The sequence below is a fragment of the Miniopterus schreibersii genome (assembly GCF_964146895.1).
Source record: "Miniopterus schreibersii genome assembly, chromosome: 3".
NCBI classification, from domain to species: Eukaryota; Metazoa; Chordata; class Mammalia; order Chiroptera; family Miniopteridae; genus Miniopterus; species Miniopterus schreibersii.
The window spans coordinates 27417917-27438187 of record NC_138103.1 but is presented as its reverse complement, the minus strand read 5'-3'; the positions used below and the strand labels follow the sequence as shown (position 1 = coordinate 27438187).

The 20271-nt window shown below is 35.6% G+C and overlaps 1 protein-coding gene across 10 annotated transcripts in view; it reads left to right on the top strand.

The window, feature by feature from the left end:
• GTF2I (general transcription factor IIi) overlaps positions 1–20271 on the top strand; it is a 102057-nt gene that overhangs the window by 38348 nt on the left and 43438 nt on the right. For 5 of the 10 annotated variants that reach the window (XM_081132073.1, XM_081132079.1, XM_081132081.1 and 2 more), the window contains 2 exons: positions 9937–10014; positions 19808–19864. In XM_081132073.1, coding sequence (XP_080988199.1) covers positions 9937–10014; positions 19808–19864 — 135 coding nt within the window. Of the gene's footprint in view, positions 1–9936; positions 10015–17758; positions 17819–19807; positions 19865–20271 lie in introns of all 10 variants that reach the window. The other 5 variants (XM_081132076.1, XM_081132080.1, XM_081132075.1 and 2 more) reach the window with 2 other exon arrangements.

The following is a 20271-nucleotide window of genomic DNA, read 5'->3' as shown; positions in this document are numbered from 1 at the left end:
TGATCACCCAAAGTCCATAGTTTACATTAGGGTTCAGTCTTGTGCAATCTGTGGGTTTTGACAAATGTATAATGGCATGTGTCCACTATTATAGTAACATATAGAATTGTTTCACTCTCTTAAAAATTCTCTGTGCTCTGCCGGTTCATCTCCGTTAACACCTGGCCATCACTGATTTTTCAGCTGTCTCCAGAATGTAATATAATTGTGGGTTTTAATTGCATTTTCCTAACTATGTAAAATGTTTTTTTATGTGCTCATTATTAGCCATTCATATATCATCTTTGATGAAATGTCTATTTAAATTTTTTGCCTTTTAAAGTTGGGGGTTTTTTTTGGGTTTTTTTTAGTTATATGAATTCTTTATTCTGGGTATAAATCTGTTAGAAATAAAGTTTTATCAATATGTTTTTTTAGTCTGTGGCATTTTTTTCTCCATTTTTATAATGGTTTCCTTTGAAGCCTAAAAAGGTTTAAATTTTGATGCAACCCAATTTTCCAAGTTTTTGTGTTTTTTTAAATTGCTTGTGCTTTTGATGTTACATTAGAAAAACTGCTCACTTAAGTCAAAGATTTTTACACTTAATGTTTTCTTCTTGAGTTTTATAGTTTTAGCTCTTATATTTAGGTCTCAGGTCTATTTTGAGTTAATTTTTGTGCATGTGATGAAGGAAGGGCCTAGACTCACCATTTCGCGTGTGGATGTGCTGCTGTCCCAGCACCGCTTATTGGAAGGATGCACTTTCTTCATGGATTTCCTGTGCTTTGTCAGAAATCAGTTGGACAGATTTACTTTCTATTCCCTTAAACTTGAATGCTTATTGTAATGCCAGTACCACATTGTATTTCATATAGTTTTAAAGTTTGGTTTTGTTTTTCTAGCCAGTTTGGCTCAGTGGTTAGTGTGTCGGCCCGGGACCAAAGGGTCCCGGGTTCGATTACAGCCAAGGGCACGTACCTCAGTTGCAGGCTCGATCCCCACAATCAGCTGATGTGTCGCATCGATATCTCTCCCTCTCACCCTCCCTCCCACTCTCCCATTCTCCCTCCCTCTCTCTCTGAAAAGCAAGGGGAAAAAATATTCTCGGGTGAGGATTAAAAGCAAAGCAAACAAACAAAAAAATAATAAAGTTTGGTTTTGTTGCCTATTAACATAGGGAAAATGGGGTATCATTTTTATACTATTTACTTAATTTTTTTGTTGTTAATCTTCACCCAAAGATATTTTTTCCATTGATTTTTAAAAAAATTTTTTTATAGAGAGAATGTAAGGGGGGGGTGGACACAGAGAGAGAAGCATCGATGTGAGAGAGACATCAAGAGGCTGCTTCCCTCACGGACCCGACCAGTGGCTGGGAATTGAACCTGCAACCCAGGCACATGCCCTTGACCGGGCACTGAACCAGAGATCCTGTGATGTGTGAGGGCTGACTAACCACTGGGCCACACCGGCCAGGGCTATGCTATTTACTTTCAATACTTCTGTCCTTTTCCCATCTTTATTATATAGTTAAAATGATTTTTATTTTATTTTTTGTTAATCCTTACCCAAGGATATTTTTTTTCATTGATTTTTAGAGAGTAGAAGGGAGGGAGGGAGGAAAGAGAGAGAGAAGTAGAAATATATCAATTGGTTGCCTCCTGCACACATCCCGACTAGGGCCAGGGATCGAACCTGCAACCGTACATGCCCTTGATGGGGAATGGAACTTAAGACTTTGCAGTGTGCGGGCCAGTGCTCTAACCACTGAGAACACCGGCCAGGACTATAGTTAAAGTGACTTTTACTGTTCAAGTTCTTTCAGATATGAGTGTGATCTGGGAAGTTTTACTTAATGTTTGCTTTCTTGCCATGTTCCATTTCTAGGGCACAATTGTTTTTGCTTATTTAAAGAGGACATAGCTCTTCCTAACTTGATTTTTGTTATCCTGGTTCTATGATAAAACTCAGAATGAAAGCCACTTCATCTTTTAAAATTAATGTATAATTTAAAAATATCATTGTATGTAATTTATAATTAGCCCCCAGGATTGGCAAAGTAAAATGGATATTTACAGTATTTTCTTATTTAAGAAATATTTAAACTTTGTAACTTGAGGATAGGCTATAGGTGGGGGTCTAAACATCTCCATTATGTAAAATGCAGTTTCATATCATTGTAAAATAATGACATCTTTGGTTTGACCTACTGCAGAGGATGGGAGCCAATTGATAATTGTGTTATATCTGAATTCTCACTGTTGCAGAGCCTATCATTGTGGGGCTTTTACTGTGCTCTGAAATTAGTTAAAAAATTATCTTAGATGCAGTGAGTTTAAGATTTAGGATTCATTTAGGAATACAGGGATGATTTTGTTAGAAAATCTCTTAATTTACTTTCTTATGTTATTGAACTAATTAGAAATAATATATCATCTGGGTAAATGACGAAAAGGCAGCAGAAATTCTTAACATGATTTGTTGGGCTATAATATATAATTGTAAATGCCAACCCATTATTATGTTTAATAGTGAACTATTATTAGAAGCACTCCTCATAAGACAAAGAAGCACATTTTCACCAGTTTTCTTACCAGTGTTCTAGATGTACAAACCAGTACTAATATGAGGTATAAGTAATTAGAAAGTGGAGGGTACCATTAACTTTTATAGGTGATACTATACTTACAGAACACAAAGAGAATCAGCTAGGCTACTGAAAACAAAACATTTATTATCTTATTTTTACTTCAATAGGTGTTAAAAATTTCAGATATAATGAAAGTTTAGATTAAAAGCACTTGAAAAGAATTTATTAATCCTTTACTTTCTAAGCAATAAATTTGACTAATGAAAAAGCTAAAAATTTAGTATGTCAAAATGTGTCAAAGGAACATATACATGAACATAAGACAAATGACAAAGGATTGTTGTACTTGACTTACAAAGAGCTAATCCAAAATATAAATGACCAAAGATTTAAGAAAGAAGAGAAAATGTTCAGTCTAGTTAAAGAAATGGGGATAAAAATCCAAGAAAGATCAAGTTTTTCATCCCAACAGATTATTAAATTCTGCTCATACCCACTTCAGTAAAAGGTATGAAGAAGCAGCAGGTTTACAAATTCTTGATGTATATATAAATTGTTGCTATTTAATGAATGATAGTTTGACATTTTTTTATCAATTTAAGATACACATGTTCTTTGACCTATTGCTGCCTTGCAAAAATGGCAATTGCCATGGAATTCCATGTTGCCATTAAACATAGTAAGATGACATAAGTCTGTATCTACTGATATGTAGTATGTGTAAGACAGACTGCTAGTTACTTGGAGAAAAGCTACATATGAAAGAGATGAATAACTAATGCTTAAGTTTTTTTATTTTAAATTGTTACATTTTGAAATTATTACAAACTGATAGAAAACCTGCATGGATAGTATTAGGACTTTTTCCTGTACCATTTGACAGTAAGTTGCCAACATGATGCCCTAACATTCATTTACTTTAGTGTAATTCTTACAAAGGAGGATATACAAACAATATTACAAATAATACAGTGATCAAAATAAGGAAAATAAGTTACTCTTACCTTCCCAGTACTAACTCAAACCCATTTCAAGTTTTGCCAGTGTTTTCTTTAATGGCTTTAATATAGCATAGTTTCTTATTTTCAAAAATATCACAGAAGTGATCTGTTCTTTAATATCATCAGGTGGTAATTGATTTCTGTGTATCCCTTTACCGATGATATTTATGTGATCAAAGTTAGTTTTTCTAGGCTTCTCAACTGTTAATTTACTCTTTTCCTTTGTAATAAATATATTCATGTGAGTTTCTCTGAGACTGAAAATACAGTGGTACCTCGGTTTTCAAATGTCTCCGTTGATGAACTTTTCTGTTTACGAGTGCGGTAAACCAGGACCGCCGTAAACACTTCAGTTTTCTAACATGCCTGGGAAGTCAGACATGCCACGTGGCTTCCGCTGAGGGCAAGGTCCTGAGGCCTAGCTGTCAGCTGTTGATCCAACATTTCCCACTGTGTCAGAACTTGAACGCTCTTGTAGAACGGATTACATTCGAAAACCGAAGTACCATTGTATATACAACTACTCACCAAACTTTCAGTTAAAATTAATCATTTAGGCCCAGGTAGGCATGGCTCAGTGGTTGAGCATCGACCTGGGATCCAGGAGATTATGGTTCGATTCCCGGACAGGGCACATTCCTGGGCTGCTGGCTTGATCTCCAGTTGGGGGTGTGCAGGAGACAGCTCATTAATGACTCTCTCATCATTGATGTTTCCATCTTTCTCTCCCTCTCCCTTGTTCTCTCTGAAATCAATAAAAACATTAAAAAAAATTAAATCATTTAGAATACAAATATGTATTTTATTCAATGCATTACAATCTATTATTTATTTTGATTTGCAAATAGTCCTTGCTTTGGCCATTGGGAGCCACTTCAGGGTGTCCTCTGTGTCCTTTCCTGGTCCTTGTGTCATTTGAAAATATCACCATTATTTGTATAGAACTTTTTACTTTTACTTTCTTGCAAAACAGGGTAGTCAGGGTTCATCTCTAATTTGGCCCTAGAATCATCTGTTCTATAACGTGCCTTGGTCCCTTTTTGAGGAGAGTGATATTAAGAAATCAGTATCTTGTCCTGACTGGTGTGGCTCAGTGGTTAGAGCGTGGCCTCCAAACCGAAGGGTTTTGGGTTGATTCCAGTTCAGGGTGTGTGGGGGAGGCAACCAGTCGATGTGTGTCTCTCTCCCTCCCTCCCTTCTTCCCTCCCTCCCTCCCTCTCTCCTTCCCTGAAAAGCAATGGTATAAATATCCTCAGGTGAGGATGAACAAAAAACAAAAAGAAATCAGTGTCTTGATGCTAGATGTGCTTTTGCAATTGGTATGTCACTGCTTCTAAGTGGACAAGACAAAGCTAGGGAGTGTGTGTGTGTGTGTGTGTGTGTGTGTGTGTGTGTGTGTGTGTGTTACGTACACGTAAGTACATACATTTACATCTATATTTTTCCATGCCTGTCTCTTCACTTTCTCTCTTAACACCCCAAGGTACTTCTTCCCCCCTTTCCTATGTAATTCTGTTCTGTCACAGTGAGAACCACATATTCTCAGCATATTTACTTCTTTTAACCCATATCCCATTGTTCAACTCATTTCTCATTACCTCTCTCCTTACTTGGCTTACACTCTTGACACTCCCTGTTGGGCTATCACCGCTTATGCTTTTTCCCTCAGTCTCCGAAACCCAGCGCTTAGTTTTCCCTGCTCCCTCATGTAAATACTCCCCTTTGCCTACCTTGCTCAGCACCATCTACTGGCACTTGGAATGAATTGTTGGGGAAAGAGGAAGGGCTGTGTTGTGTGTGTTACATAGAGTGTTAGATTTTCGGGAGATCTGCAAGAAAGGTAGTGTTGAATTGGCCTTTTTGGGAAAAAGTATTTGAATCTATTTCACTTTTTCAGAAGATTTTCTTTTTTTCTAAAAATGTTTTTATTGATTTCAGAGAGAGGAAGGGAGAGGGATAGAGAGAAATATCAGTGATGAGAGAATCATCAATTGGCTGCCTTCCGTATGCCCCCTACTGGGGATGGAGCTCACATCCCGGACATCTGCCCTGAGCTCTGACTGGGAATTGAACCATGACTTCCTGGTTCATGGGTCGACGCTCAACCACTGAACACACCGGCTGGGCAGAAGGGTTTTTTTAATGCCACAGGAAATCTTAATTTTCTATTTGATTTTTAGTTTTACAAATTTTCTCCCCGTTATATATTTATCTCTTGTGTTGTTTGCATACAAAAATAAACATGCTGAATTAAGAAAAAGCATTTTTTGAATTCTTCAACCATCTTCTATATTTCAGTCATTTTTTATATTTTTTTGGGCATAACAGTCATGGTCCAGTTAGGAGAAAAAAGCCACACCAGTTATTTGAACCATGCCAGTTACTTGAATGGAGAAAATTTAATGTAAAGATTAACTAGTTATTGGTATTAACTTTGAAACAAAGAGGACTATACTAAGGTATCATGTAAGTAACAATTCAAGGGATTGACTTCTACCCTGGTTTTAATTCTGACTTCTGAGGCGGGAGATTATTTGGATGGCACAGGTGTCTTGAGGGGACATGTTGAAACTGGTTCTGGTAGTGTTGGAAAAATTTTAAAATGGGTCCAGCTATGGGAATGTTCTGCTTTCACTAGGTTGAAATAGTGTACTAAGCAGTGAGTGACTCTGATTGGTGTAGGATACAGACAAGGAGCCAAAAGGAAGGTGTAGTTTCCTTTTCTCTCCAGTAGTGTCCTTGCTGTGTCCCTTTGTGGCAGAAACTCACAAGGAGCCAATTGGTTTTCAGTCCAAGCTTCAGCAGAGTCTAAGAGGGTAGGTCTGGAACTGGGACAACAGCTTAATGACTGCACAGCCTACCCTTTGGCTACTCAACATTCATACATACCCTTTCCCACATAGTTTAACGTGTATAACAATGGAAAACTGTTTCCATCTAACTGGATACAGCTTTCCATTTTTCAAAGTAATTAATTTTTGCCCTCTCCCCAGAATGAGATGCAGTGTTTCAATAGTCACTGTACTCATCTCTGGGAGACTGATTTACTGTCCAGTCATGAGCTATATTAATTACTCCTCAAATTCACTCCCATCCTATTTGAATATTGTCTTATCTAAAGGCTAAACAGCCCGGCCGGGTGTGTTTCAGCGGTTGAGCATCGACCTAGGATCCAGGCGATCGGGGTTTGATTCCTGGTCAGGGCACATGCCCGGGTTGCGGGCTCCATCCCCAATGACTCTCTCATCGTTGATGTTTCTGTCTGTCTGTCTGTCTATCTCTCTCTCTCCTTTCCTCTCTCTGAAATCAATAAAGATATATTTAAAAAAATAAATAAATAAAATAAAGGCTAAACAGCCTTAGCTGGTTTGGCTCAGTGGTTAGAGTGTTGGCCCGTGGACTGAAGGGTCCCAGGTTTGATTCCGGCCAAGGGCAGATACCTCGGTTGTAGGCTCGATCCCGGCCCTAGTCAGGACTTACGCAGAGGCAACCAATCAATGTGTCTCTCTCACATTGACGTTTCCCTCTCTCTCTTTCTCTCCCTTCTACTCTGAAAAGCAATGAAAAAATATCCTCAGGTAAGGATTTGAAAAAAATAAAAATAAAAGGTTAAACAGTAAAGGAAACACCAATAATACTTTTATAAAATAATGTGAAGGAGAAGGGAGAACAGTTAATATATCCAAATACATAATATATACAGAAGCACATTCATAACAAGGAATAAAATGTGCACAGTGTCTAGATTTTGCCAACTTGTCACAAGAATTCATACCTTCCTTAATTTGTTACCTATTGTCTTTCCTTTGCTTTTAGCCAGGACCTTAGCTGGTAAAGTTCTTTACCTAGTGGATGTGACCCAGACCTTCATTCCTGAATGGTTTGAATCCCCAGCAGATCTGCCTTTTTTTGTTTGCTTTGATTTTCTATTTACTTTTACTGATGAACGTGGAAGTACTTAAGAGATAGCCCACAGAATCCCAGGGCTTCCAGACATGTTCCCTGCCACCATTGTGTGGCAGTAAACCAGTTTCCCATTGGTAATTGCAGCCCATAGAGTAACCCCCTTCTTTGCTGGTTGCTTTTGAGTTAAATGTCTTTTAGCACATCAAGCTAACCGTCTTTTTGAGCTTATCTTTAGTTGAAAATATTCTCTGTAAAGCTTCTCAAGTTACATAACACCAATTCAGTATTAAGTTCATCACAGGACTGGTATGAGTGTGGTTGAATATCTTAGTCTGAAATGTGTACACACACTCATTTGTTGTTCATGTCTTTAATGATTGACTGGACTTTATTCAGATTTCATCAGCTGCTTGTTCATTTCTTAAAGCTGTTGGGAGAGTATTATCTACTACTGCAATCATATGATGAAATCAGCATCTGTTTTTTTGAAAGCTCCTGTAGTCTAGCCCCATTAAACTGTCCAGCAAGGGATATTTATTTATTTGTTTTCAAATATATATCTTTATTGATTTCAGAGAGAGGAAATGAGAGGGAGAGGGAGAGAGAGAGAGAGAGAGAGAGAAACATCAATGATGAGGGAGTCATTGATCGCCTGCCTCCTGCATGCCCCCCGACTGTGGATGGAGCCCGCAGCCTGAGCATGTGCCCTGACCGGGAATCAAACCCCAATTGCCTGGATCCTAGGCCGATGCTCAACCGCTGAGCCATGCCCGGCCAGGCCTAGCTATTTATTTTTATTAAAATTTATTTTCAGTTACAGTTGACATCCAACATTATATTAATTTCAAGTGTACAGCATAGTGGTTAGATATTTACATAGCTTTTGAAGCGATCCCCCATAAATAGATTTAGTACCCTCCTGGCACCACGCCTAGTTAACATAATGTGGTTGACTATATTCCCTGTGCTGTACTTTACATTTACATCCCTGTGACCATTTTGTAACTACCAATTTGTACTTCTTAAACCCTTTACCTTTTTTACCTAGTTTTGAACAGTACAGGGGTGGGACAAAAGTAGGTTTACAGTTGTGGGTGCTTCAAAATACAGAGCTTATTGTATTATTTTCCATATGAACAACTGTAAACCTGCTTTTGCCCCACTCTGTATATGGGGAATGTCTTTAATGAGAATTTATTAAAGAATTTGTTAAGAATCCTTTTGTAAAACTTTTAATTGAAATATAAAGTATAAATAAAAAGTAAATACACCTCTATAATTTAACACATCAGGATACTGAACATTAATCACACCCCAAGAAGGTCCTGTCCTGTCTCCCTCTCATTACTCCCAAAGTCAACCACTTGCTTGAGTATTTTTTTAACCAGTTTTGTGCATTTTATTTTTCTTCAGCTTTATTGAGATATAATTAACATTACTTGAGTTTTAATAAAGAGTTCTCTAATTTTAGCCCTTCTATATGTGGAATTGTGTCTCATGCACTTGTTTGTATCTGGATACAAAGGTCCACTTCAAATTATCTTGATTGTGGGCAAAGGATTATGCAGAAAAGTATGCTTTGTGCCCTGTTAACAAAGGGATTTTTTTAGGAGAGAAAAAAAAAATCAGTGTATCTCATTATTAAAATGGGTGAAAATTATGCCATCTTTACTCTGAAATATTGAGTCCTTAAAACTGATGTTTACAAGTAATTTTCAGAGGCTGGTAAAAATATTTTTAATAGTGAGTGAATATAGAGCGTGACTAATTTTCTTTAAATTCAAAGATAAGAACAGTCAGAGAGAAAAAAATAAGCAGCGCCCTGGCCAGTGTTTTCAGTGGTTAGAGCTCCAGCCCGCCCACCAAAGGGTCACAGATTCTATTCCTGGTTAAGGGCAGGTATCTGGGTTGCAGGTTCACCCCCACCCCAGTCAAGGCGGTCAGGGGTCAAGGCGGTCAGGGCGTGTGGGAGGCAACCAATCGATGTGTCTTTCACAGTGATGTTCCCTCCCTCCCCCCTCCCTCCCTCCCTCCCCCCCTCCCTCCCTCCCTGCCTCCCTCCCTCCCCCCTCCTTTCTCTCTGCCTCCCTCCCCCCTCCTTTCTCTCTCCCTCCCTCTCCCCCTCTCTTCCTCTCTTCTTCCCTCTCCTCCTCTGTCTCTCTCTCTTCCCTCTCTCCCTTCCACTCTGACTGAAAAAACAATGGGAAAAAATATCCTCGAGTAAGGATTAAAAAAAAAATTGGCAGCCAATAATCCCAGAATATTAATAGGTTAAAACTGCCTAGGTTGTGCTTTAGGTGATTCCCCCCCCCTCGCTACCTAGCATATTTTTGTCCTTTCAAAGTCTTTAAAATATGTGTATATCAACACTGCGTTATTAGGAGGGCAGAAGAGATTTCCCTGCATCATTTAACTGAGTGCCCTGAAGTATAATTATATAATTTTATTTGCTTTTACAGGTATTTCCCTGGAAATGGCAGCTGTGACAGTAAAGGAAGAATCAGAAGATCCCGATTACTATCAATATAATGTTCAAGGTAATACTGTCTAATAGTTTTTCTTACTAAAAGTTGTTAGTGGTGAAAATTTAAATTTGTCAATTGCCTGATTTCTTTAAATACTTTCTATTTTTTGTTCCTTGATTGGCATGTGTACTTGTAATTTATCACTAGAATAAAACAGATTTTAAAAATGGGGCAATACAATAAATTAAACAATTACAGGGGAAACGTAGAATTAGCCATTAATATTCTTGAAAGGACAAGCAAAAGTGGCACAATTTAGAATTCAATTGCAGTTTCTAATGTTATTTGCAAGGCACGAATGGTCTTCTGAAACTTTAATAGTTCTATTTGTGCAACAAAAATAACTAAACATTATCATTATCTTAAAAGTCTATAAAAGGTAAGACATGAATAAATTTTAGCTATTTTTTATTTTGTTACATATCTTTTTGCTTGATTATGAGGAAGGAATTAAAGGTCATAATTTTACAATGCAGTTTGCATAGATTTTAGTTTAGAAGAATGTTTTCTAGATTTATTAGTAAGCCTAATTTTTATAGATGCACAAAGTATATCAAAACATTTAAAGAGTAAAATCTGATTAGTTTTTTGTATATGCCTGTTAAACTATCTTCACTGCAATCAAGATAATGAAATGTCTGTAACCTCCAAGTTTCCCTGTGTCCCTGTCATTTACTGCCCTCCTCAACCAACCACTGATATGTTTTCTATCATTTTAGATTAGTTTCCATTTTTTAGAAATTTATATAAGTGGAATCATCATCAACTATATACTGTTTTCTTTGGGGTGGGGTGCTGTGAATTCCTTCATTCCACTTAATTGTTTTGAAATTCATCCATGGTGTTGCGTATATCAAAAGCTAATTCCATTTTTTTTCTGAGTATTATTCCATTGTATGCCTATACGGGAATTTGTTCAGCCCTTTGTCTATTGATGAATGCTTGGTTGTTTCCAGTTCAGGGCTATTAAAAAATAAAGCTGCTGTCAATTTGTGTGTGTAAATTTTTGTGTGGAAATATGCCTTCATTTCTCTCGAGTAGATTCCTAGAAATGGAATAGCTGGGACATATGGTAGGTATTCAACTTTTTAAGAAACTGCCAAAATGCTTTGCACAGTGCGTGTACTATTTTACATTTCCTTCCCCAGTGTACGATAGTTTCAGTTGCTCCATATCCTTGTCAACACTTATACGGTCAGTCTTATTCTTTTTAGTCATTTTAGTGAGTGTCTTATGATGCCTCATTTTGGTTTTAATATGCATTTGTATAAATAGGTTTAGTTCATTTAAAAAGATAAACCTTTAACAGTTCTGGAACATTATAAAACTGTTATGAGTAAATTTATTCTGGTTTGTAATCATGTGAATGAATACCTGATACATATATTAAACTGTTTCATAGTGAATTTCATTTGTCAGTTTTGAACATTTTATTGCTTGTGATATTAGGAATTACATGGCTAAAAGGTTGAGATAATTCTGAGGATTTTTAATGAAAACGTTAAAATTGGGGAAACATTTAGCCTTGATAGCAGTTGTTGGTACATTAACAATGTGCATAAATTTAATAAATACTGTTTAATGTTCTCTTTTTTCACACAGATTATGTTTAATTTTTAAAATAAAAGATTTACCTTTGTCTTTGGTATTGTCTTTTGACATTTGTTTTGTCATCCTTGATTCTAGAAGCTTTTTTGGTCCCCTTTTGAATTTGGAGTGTTAGTGATTTTAAGGTGATGCCTGAGTAATGAGAGTTGGAAATCAGATATTTTGAGAGGGTGAAAGATTGTCTGAAATGATAATATCTTAAGTGCAGTTGAAGAATATGGGAGCTAGACAACTAGTATTTTTATCTAGCAAGCTGAGAGATACAGTTTGGATATTTTTCTTATTAACTGAATTTTGACAATTCTTTGTATATTCTGAGTTAAAGTCTTCTGTGGTGTGATTTGCAAATAGTTTGATTTGTTGAAGTCAAATTTATATATTTTTTCCCCCTTGTATGGATTGTGCTTAAGTATCATAACTAAGAAATCTTAGCCTGACCCAGTGTCACAAAGATATTCTTCTATGTTTCATAAAATTTTTTATAGTTTTACGTTTAGGTCTGTGATCAGTTTAGAACTAGGTTTTCTATAGTGTGCAAGATACTGGGCTGAAACTTACGCATATAGATATCCAGTTTTTCCAGCAGCATCTGTTGAAAAGACTGTCCTTATCCCATTGCATTTCCTTTACATCTGTCTCAGTTTCTCTAGTATATTCTGTTACATTGATCTCTCGTCTGTCCTTTTGCTAAAATTACATTGAGTGCTGTAGTTTTAGTAAGTCTTGAAGTCAGATTGTGAGAGTCCTTCAAAATTGTTGTGTTTTAAAATTATTTTGCCAGCGTTAGCTCCTTTTCATATGGATTTTAAAAATCAGCTTGTTGATTGGTTAAAAAAGTCTTTTGTGGCCCTGGGTGGTTTTGGCTCAGTGTTTGGAGCATATTCTGGCAGACCTAAGGGTTGCAGATTCTATTCCCAGTCAAGGGCATGTGCCTGGGTTGCAGGTTGATCCCCCACCCAGGTTGCAGTGAGTGCAGAATGCAACCAGTCGATGTGTTTCTCTCACTCTTTCTCTCTCTCTTTCTCCCCCTCCCTCCTTCCCTTCCACGCTCTTAAAAAAAATCAATGGAAAAAATATCCTTGGGTTAACAAAAAACAAACAAAAACAGTCTTTTGGGTATTTTAACAATGATTGTGCTGAATCTACAGACTAACTAGGGTCGAATATCTTAATATGGACTCTAATGATTCATGAGCATGACATATCTTACCACTTCAGCTCTTGTTTTCTTTCATCATTGCATTGTTTTCAGTGTAGAGATCTTATGCATATTTTGTAAGATTTATATCTAAGTAGTTAATGTTTTTTGGTGTTATCATAGGTGGTACTGTTCTTTTACGTTTCAGCTTCCAACTGTTTTTCGCTAATATGTAGAACTACAATAGATTTTTTTATGTGCTGACCTTGTATCTTGTGACCTAGTTAAAATTCACTTACTAGTTCTAGCAACTTTTTGGTAAAATCTTTGGGGTTTTCTAAGTAGACGTTATTTTTTCCTTTTCTTTTGCTTGTGTTAATTGTACTGGCTGGGATCATCTAGTGTTACGGTGAATTGGGCGTAGTGAGAGCAGACATACCTACCTGGATCACAGTTTTAGGAGGAAATCTTTCAATCAGTGTGATAGCTGTGGTTTTTTATTGACGCCCTTCATTAGTTTGAGGCAGTTCCCTTGTGTTAGTTTTTGAAGAGTTTTTATGGTGATTGGGTGTTTCTGAAAGGCCTTTATCGCTTCTATTAAGGTGATTACATAGTTTTTCTTGTTTAGAATGTTCAAATGGTAATTGGCATTAATTTCCAAATGTTGAACCTGCCAGGTACGTATTCCTGGGATTATAAACCCTACTTGGTTAATTTTTAAATTTCTTTTAATAGTTACAGGACTGTTCAGTTTATGTATTTCTTCTTCTTTTTTGTTTTTAAATATATCTTTATTGATTTTAGGGAGAGGAGGAGAGAGATACAGAAACATCAATGATGAGAGAGTCATCATTGTTCAGCTGCCTCCTGCACGCCCCCAGCTGGGGATCGAGCCCACAACCCTGGCTTGTGCCCTGACTGGGAATCGAACCACGATTTCCTGGATCCCAGGCCGACGCTCAACCGCTGAGCAATGCCTGGCCGGGCTGTATTTCTTCTTGATTGATTTGACAGATGGTATCTTTTAAGGAATTTGTCTACTTCATCTTATATTCTTTTTTATTTTAATATTTGTAAGGTGTGTCCTCATTAAAGTGATCTCTCATTTCCAATTTTGTAATTTGTGTCTCCTTTTTTTTCTTGGTTGGCCTAGCTCAGGCTTGTCAAGCTCAGCAATATTGACATTTAGATCAGACAGTTCATTGTTGTATGCTATGTATCGTAGAATGTTTAGTACCCTCTGTGACCTCTAACTACCAGATATCAGTAGCACTTTCCTAGTTGTGACAATTAAAAATGTCTCTAGACATTGCCATGTCCCCTTGGGAACAGTATCACTCTCAGTAGAGACCATGGGTCCAGTTCTATAGTTTTCTCAAAAATTTATTTTCCTCAGTGATCCAGCTTTTACTTTGTACTTTTCCTCTTATGTTTCTTTTTTTTGGCTTGCTTTTATTTTAATTTGTTTCTTAAGATAGAAGCGTAAATCACTGACGTGAGATCTTTTCCAATACAAGCATTTAATGCCATAAACTTCCCTCTTAAGCATTAATTTAGCAATACCCCATAAACTAATTTGTATTTTCATTCAATTCAGAGTATTATCTAATTTCTCATGTGATTTTCTTTTTGTCCTGTGGTTTATGTAGAAGTGTGTAGTTTTAATTTCCCTATACTTGCGGACTTTTCAGATATGTTTCTGTTACTGATTTTCAGTTTATTTTCATTGTGTTTAGAGAACATTCTTTGTATAATTTCAGTTATTATAACTTTGTTAAGGTTGGTTGATAAGCGGTACAGATGTGCTATATCCTTACTGATATTTCTGTCTACTTGTTCTATAAATTGCAAGAGTATTGAAATGTCCAACAGGCCCAGCCGGGCATGGTTCAGTGGTTGAGTGTCGACCGAGGATCCAGGCGATCGGGGTTTGATTCCCGGTCAGGGCACATGCCCGGGTTGTGGGCTAGGCAGCCGATCAATGACTCTCTCATCCTTGATGTTTCTAACTCTCTCTCTCCCTTTCCTTTCCTCTCTCTGAAATCAATAAAGATATATGTATTTTTAAAAAATGTCCAACAGCCTCTGTGGGTTTATCTGTTTCTCCTTTCATATCTGTCACTTGTGCTTTATGCATTCTGAAGGCCTGTTAGGTTTCAGTATCTTAGAAGCTCCTTCCCTTGGGCTACTTTCCTGGCAACCAACCCTTGTCCTGACTTGTAACAATATGGATTAGTTTTGTCTATTTTTGTATTTCATATAAATAGAATCCTTCAGCATATACTCTTGTTTTAGGCTTCTTTTGTAAAATAGACTTTGTGAGACATACTGTTGGGTGTACTTCATTTATTTGCATTGCTCTATTACAGTTTCTAAAATGCTTCTTAAAATGAAATGTTTAAAATCTACAAACAAAATGTACATCTGCCCAGGTTTACTGAATCTTAATATTTTGTTGTCCCCATTTCCCACATGACGTAACATGTTAAATATGTAATTGACACTTTTCTTTGAGCTCTCCCAGATTCCTACTTCTTTTTCTGTTCCCTCTGAGTTAACTATTTTCTTGAAATGAGGGTTGTCCTTCCTGATAATGATTTTATACTTTTATTGTATGTGTAGTCCCACAGAAGTATCTGTATATATATGTTTATACATATATCCATGCACATACATGTATAGTATTTTCTGTTTTTAAGCTTGACACAAATGGTATACTATATATGTTGTTGTGTATATGTTCTTGTGTGTCAGTCATTCAGTATAAGTTTTTAAGATGTATGTATTTTGTCACATGTAGATTTAATACTATTATTGTGGTAGTTATATTGTGTGATCATTTGTTCATTCTTCTTCATAAGGACATTTTTGCTTTCTTCCAAAACTTTTGGTATTCCAGAATAGTCTTGGACATACTCTGTGCATGTCAGTCTTCCTCTAAGATGGTGGTGCTCAGGTGTAGGTGTTGGTAACATTCGATTTGCACAATAACTGGTAGACACTACTAGCATTTTGAGTGTGAGGCTCAAATATGCTGCCTATCATATGATGAATAAAATCCAAATGTTTGCTGTTAAAACGTGTGTAGCTAAAATGAAACATCATAGATAATTTGAAACTTTAATGATCTGAGACAATATGCTAAAAGAAACCAAAGTTTGGCAATATTAATTTGAGGCCAAAAAGGAAAAAAGTAACAGGTATAAAGAGTAAGACTACATAATATATTTAGTAATAAGTCATTAAGTTGATAAAGCAGTCATTAATTTTATATACTTAACAGTGTAGCATCAAAATAAGTAGAAAAAGAATTGACAGAATTATGACATATTTACAGATCTACGTTGAGTACTTATAAATGATAAATAGAATATTTGAACTCTACAGTTTAAAAACATGAGCTAGTTGACGTATATCCAGAACTCTTATCCCCAGCAAATAAATGTTTATGTACAAAGCGTGGATCTGTTACAAAAATTGACTTTATACTTATTCATAGATAGCCTTAAAAAATTCCCTGAACAGCTCTAGCCGGTTTTCTCAATGGTTAAGAGTGTCGGCCCTCGGACTGAAGGGTCCCAGGTTCGGGTCTGGCCAAGGGCATGTACCTCGGTTGTACGTCCAGTCCCTGGCCTGGGTCGGGGCAAGTACGGGAGGCAACCAGTCGATGTGTCTCTCTCACATTGATGTTTCTCTCTCTCCCCCACTTCCCTCTCTGAAAGCAATGGAAAAAAATATCCTCTGTTGAGGATTAAAAAAAAAGTATTCCCTGAACCTAATATAATTTAGAACTCAGTAATAAACAGGTTATTTAAAATAGAAATCCTGTATAATGGGAATCCTAAGAAATACTTTGATTTAAAGAGGACCTCATGAAAAAGAATTTAGAATAGAACAATATTGAAAATGCCACAGAACTAAACTTGTGAAAAAGTAGCTAAAGCAGTATTTACAAGTCAGTTACTACCCTTAGCTATAATTTAATTAATTTTTTCTGTATATCTTTACCCAGGATCCCATGACTAGGAAGCAGTGAATCTGGCATTTGAATTCAGGTCTCTTTCATTCAGTGTCTTGCTCTTGGTTGAGATTCCAAATATAAACAACTTTTGTATTTTCTATGAAACCGTATTGCTCTGTGATGCGTGTGTGTGGGCTTGCGCCTCCAAAATCCCTCCTGCATTTGGCAGGCTTTTCAGATAACATTCAGAGGTTCTTAGTGAGGTGGTTCACATTCATATTCATGTAAGAACATGTTTTATGTTCAGAAGCCATTGAAAACACTTTGTTTTCTGTTTGAAATGTCTCATTACTAAAATGCTTGAATAATACATACTCGAATGATACCTTAATTTCTGTAGTATCTTGTGAGGTTTAATTAACCCAAAATACTTTCCTTATATGTTAATAATTGGAAAGAACCATGGTATTAAAAAGTGCTTATGAACCTGCAGGAAAGGGGGATTCTGAATTAACTGTTAGTTTGTCATGTTTCTATTTCAAAGGAGATTCAAACTTACTGATAGTTTAATTACATGATTTTAGAGAGCCTAAGAAAGGTGTAACAATTTGATTCTGCATTTTTCTTCAGCATGACAAAAGATTAAGCAAATATTTGTCAAGGAAGGAACAAATACACCTTGTAAGATAAACCTGCACTTATAATCTGTATGACCTAAAAGTTGCAGTTTGCTGTTATGAACCCTTTACTGTTAAAAAAAAAAATCCATATTCACCATTTTAGACATATCATTCCCATCCAATCCATATGTCTAGTCATTTTCAAAATTCCTTTTGACTGTCTGTATATGAATTTATCTGAGCGCACCTTTTCCATTCACTGAGACCATAAATTGACACCACTCATTTTGTCATTTTTAAAAAAGAATTGCCTTTTTTGTTCATGAAAAGGCTGTATTATTCCATATCTTTCACCCAAATTTCTTTACTAAAGTGACCCAAAATAGATTTTTGGGATTACTTTTGAAGTGTTATCTTTGTATTCCAAAGCAGGCCCTTCTGAAACTGATGATGTTGATGACAAACTCCCCCTTTCGAAGTCTTTGCAAGGTATATATAACTTTTCACTTCCATTTTCCCACATGCTGTTTTTATTTAATGTTTCTTTATATTAGACAGACTGTGTTTTAGTATTTATATCTGTATTATTACTTTTCTAAATGGAAAAGGAAAAAAATGTATTGGCCTTTTTTTTTTGAAAAACATATAAATGAACTTCACAAGCAACAATTTTTCAAAACCAATTTTCCCTTTTGTGAATCTAGTAATGAATCTCGAAATGGGTACATGACACACTTTCATATTTAAGGTAAAGTACACATTTATACTTATATCAGAATAGTCAGAAGTAAGGTTTTTATTGTATAGTTAGTAATGTAAATATCGATAAGGTCATGTTGATACTTAGCTTTATGGAAGATTGTAAACTATCACTTGTAAATTCCTAAGTTTATAAATTGATTATTTTTTTGAGACTTTTTGTATAGTGTTCCCTAACTTGATGATCATAGGCTATTTGTGATAGCTTTTACTTCTATCTATCCTGGCGTTGAGCACATAGATTGATTTTCTTTAGCTTTACTTTTAATGTAAATGTAATTGCTTATTTCAGATTTTAAAAGAACGAAAAGGACACATAGAATCATTGTTTACATGTACTCTTGTAATATTATGAAGGTGGAACAACCACCTGAAGTGTTCTTATTCTTTACTCAATGTTTCCTTTTTTAAGTACTGGCTCTTCTCCATTACCTCTCATTACTTTGACCTCACATCTTTGTTTTCTTCAATATTTAGAGTCAAAGAACCTAATGCTTCATAAATCCGAATGTGGAAGTTTTACAAAAAAGAGGGAAGGGACTATGTGTTGAGAAAGTATATTGAAAAGGTTAATTAAAGAATAATTCATGGCTCTAGATTTACAGATTTACCTATAAATTTGAGCTCAGGTGAGTTTTCATAATATGAGTACAAAAGAATCCCAAGATAATTATGGCATCTTAAATTCAAAAGTACTAGACACTGAGTGACAGTTTTTGAAACTGTAATCGATGCTTTTTAAAAGTCAAGATAAAATATATTTAAAACCTCTTAGTGTTGCATATTTAGTATAGTTTCTGAAATTAGTTATCAGTGGATGATAAAATAAACTCAATTTTGTTTCCCTTTCCCCCATGGGATTTATTTTTATTCATAGGCATTATATATATATATACACAAAGGCAGTGACTTTCAACCTTTTCCATGTTAGTAGCTTAGAAATTTAAGGACAGAGGATGATTGTTTTGGGGCAGTTTGGGTACTTAATCCTAAGTGGCTCTCTAATGTCTTAGTGGACTATTTTCCTATTTATGAGTAAAGCTTCTGGGCTAGTAGGATGAGCCTGTTTACCTTGTGACTGCCTAACCTGATACATTGCTTTATGTTCCAGTTTTTAGAAGCAGGCAGATTATATTACCTGAATTAAAATGCTTTTGAGACTAAAGGTAGTATCTTAAATTTTAACTTAAAAATTTCCTTTAAGTACAACTTTGAATTAATAATGGGGATTGAGTTTCCATAGCTTCCACCATAGTAAAAATGGAAAGCAGGAAACATTTCACAGGAAAACCTGAACTTGTTTATCTAGATTTAATAGCCTGTGAGCAAAGAAAGAATTTACTCTGATTTGTGTTTTCTTTGTGTGTGCGTCATTGGCAGATGAGCATGGTGCTTTGAAACATAATTGTTCTATTTCTCAAATTCTAACATCTATGAGTAATTATATTGTGTAGTTATAGTAACTAACTATAAATCCCCAAACTGTTTAGGTTGACACTATATATTTTACATTTTAAAATAATTTTTTGAGTTTTCAAGTGAAGTGTTAAATGTTTTCTGAATTAGATCGCATTGTTTGAAATAACTGCTAAGGAGTTAAAGAATCAGTTTGTATATGTTGTATTATATATGTTTTAAATTGTTTGCATTGTTACCTAGTTTCTCTTCTTTCGATGTAAGTTTTTATTTTTTATTATATGTGGTTTATTTTCTTTTTAGGAAGCCATCATTCTTCAGAGGGCAACGAAGGAACAGAAATGGAAGTACCAGCAGAAGGTTAGAAATAAAGGGATTTTTATTTTGTTGCACTTGTATTATGTTTTTTCTGTATTATAGAGAATACTATCCTTAAAACACCTTATTTGGAAATAAAAAGATGATTGTTTTGGTATGCCTTCTTAGCCAACAGGTGTTTTTTATTTTAGTCCTAAGATGTAATATACCTCTTTTACTGTACTGAATAATAAAGCATATGGGGATGAAAACTTAAGTGGTAAGTAAAACTCTACCAGATGTAAAATGCAGCCCTTTTATTTCCTGGTCATCTTGTGCCATATTAACATTTTTTAAAGAAGAAAAGGCTTTAGTATTTTAGAATTATTATAATTATTACTGGCTCTGTTCATATTTAATTTTTAAACATACTATATAATGGTGCCATTTAAAAAATTTATGTTTTTATT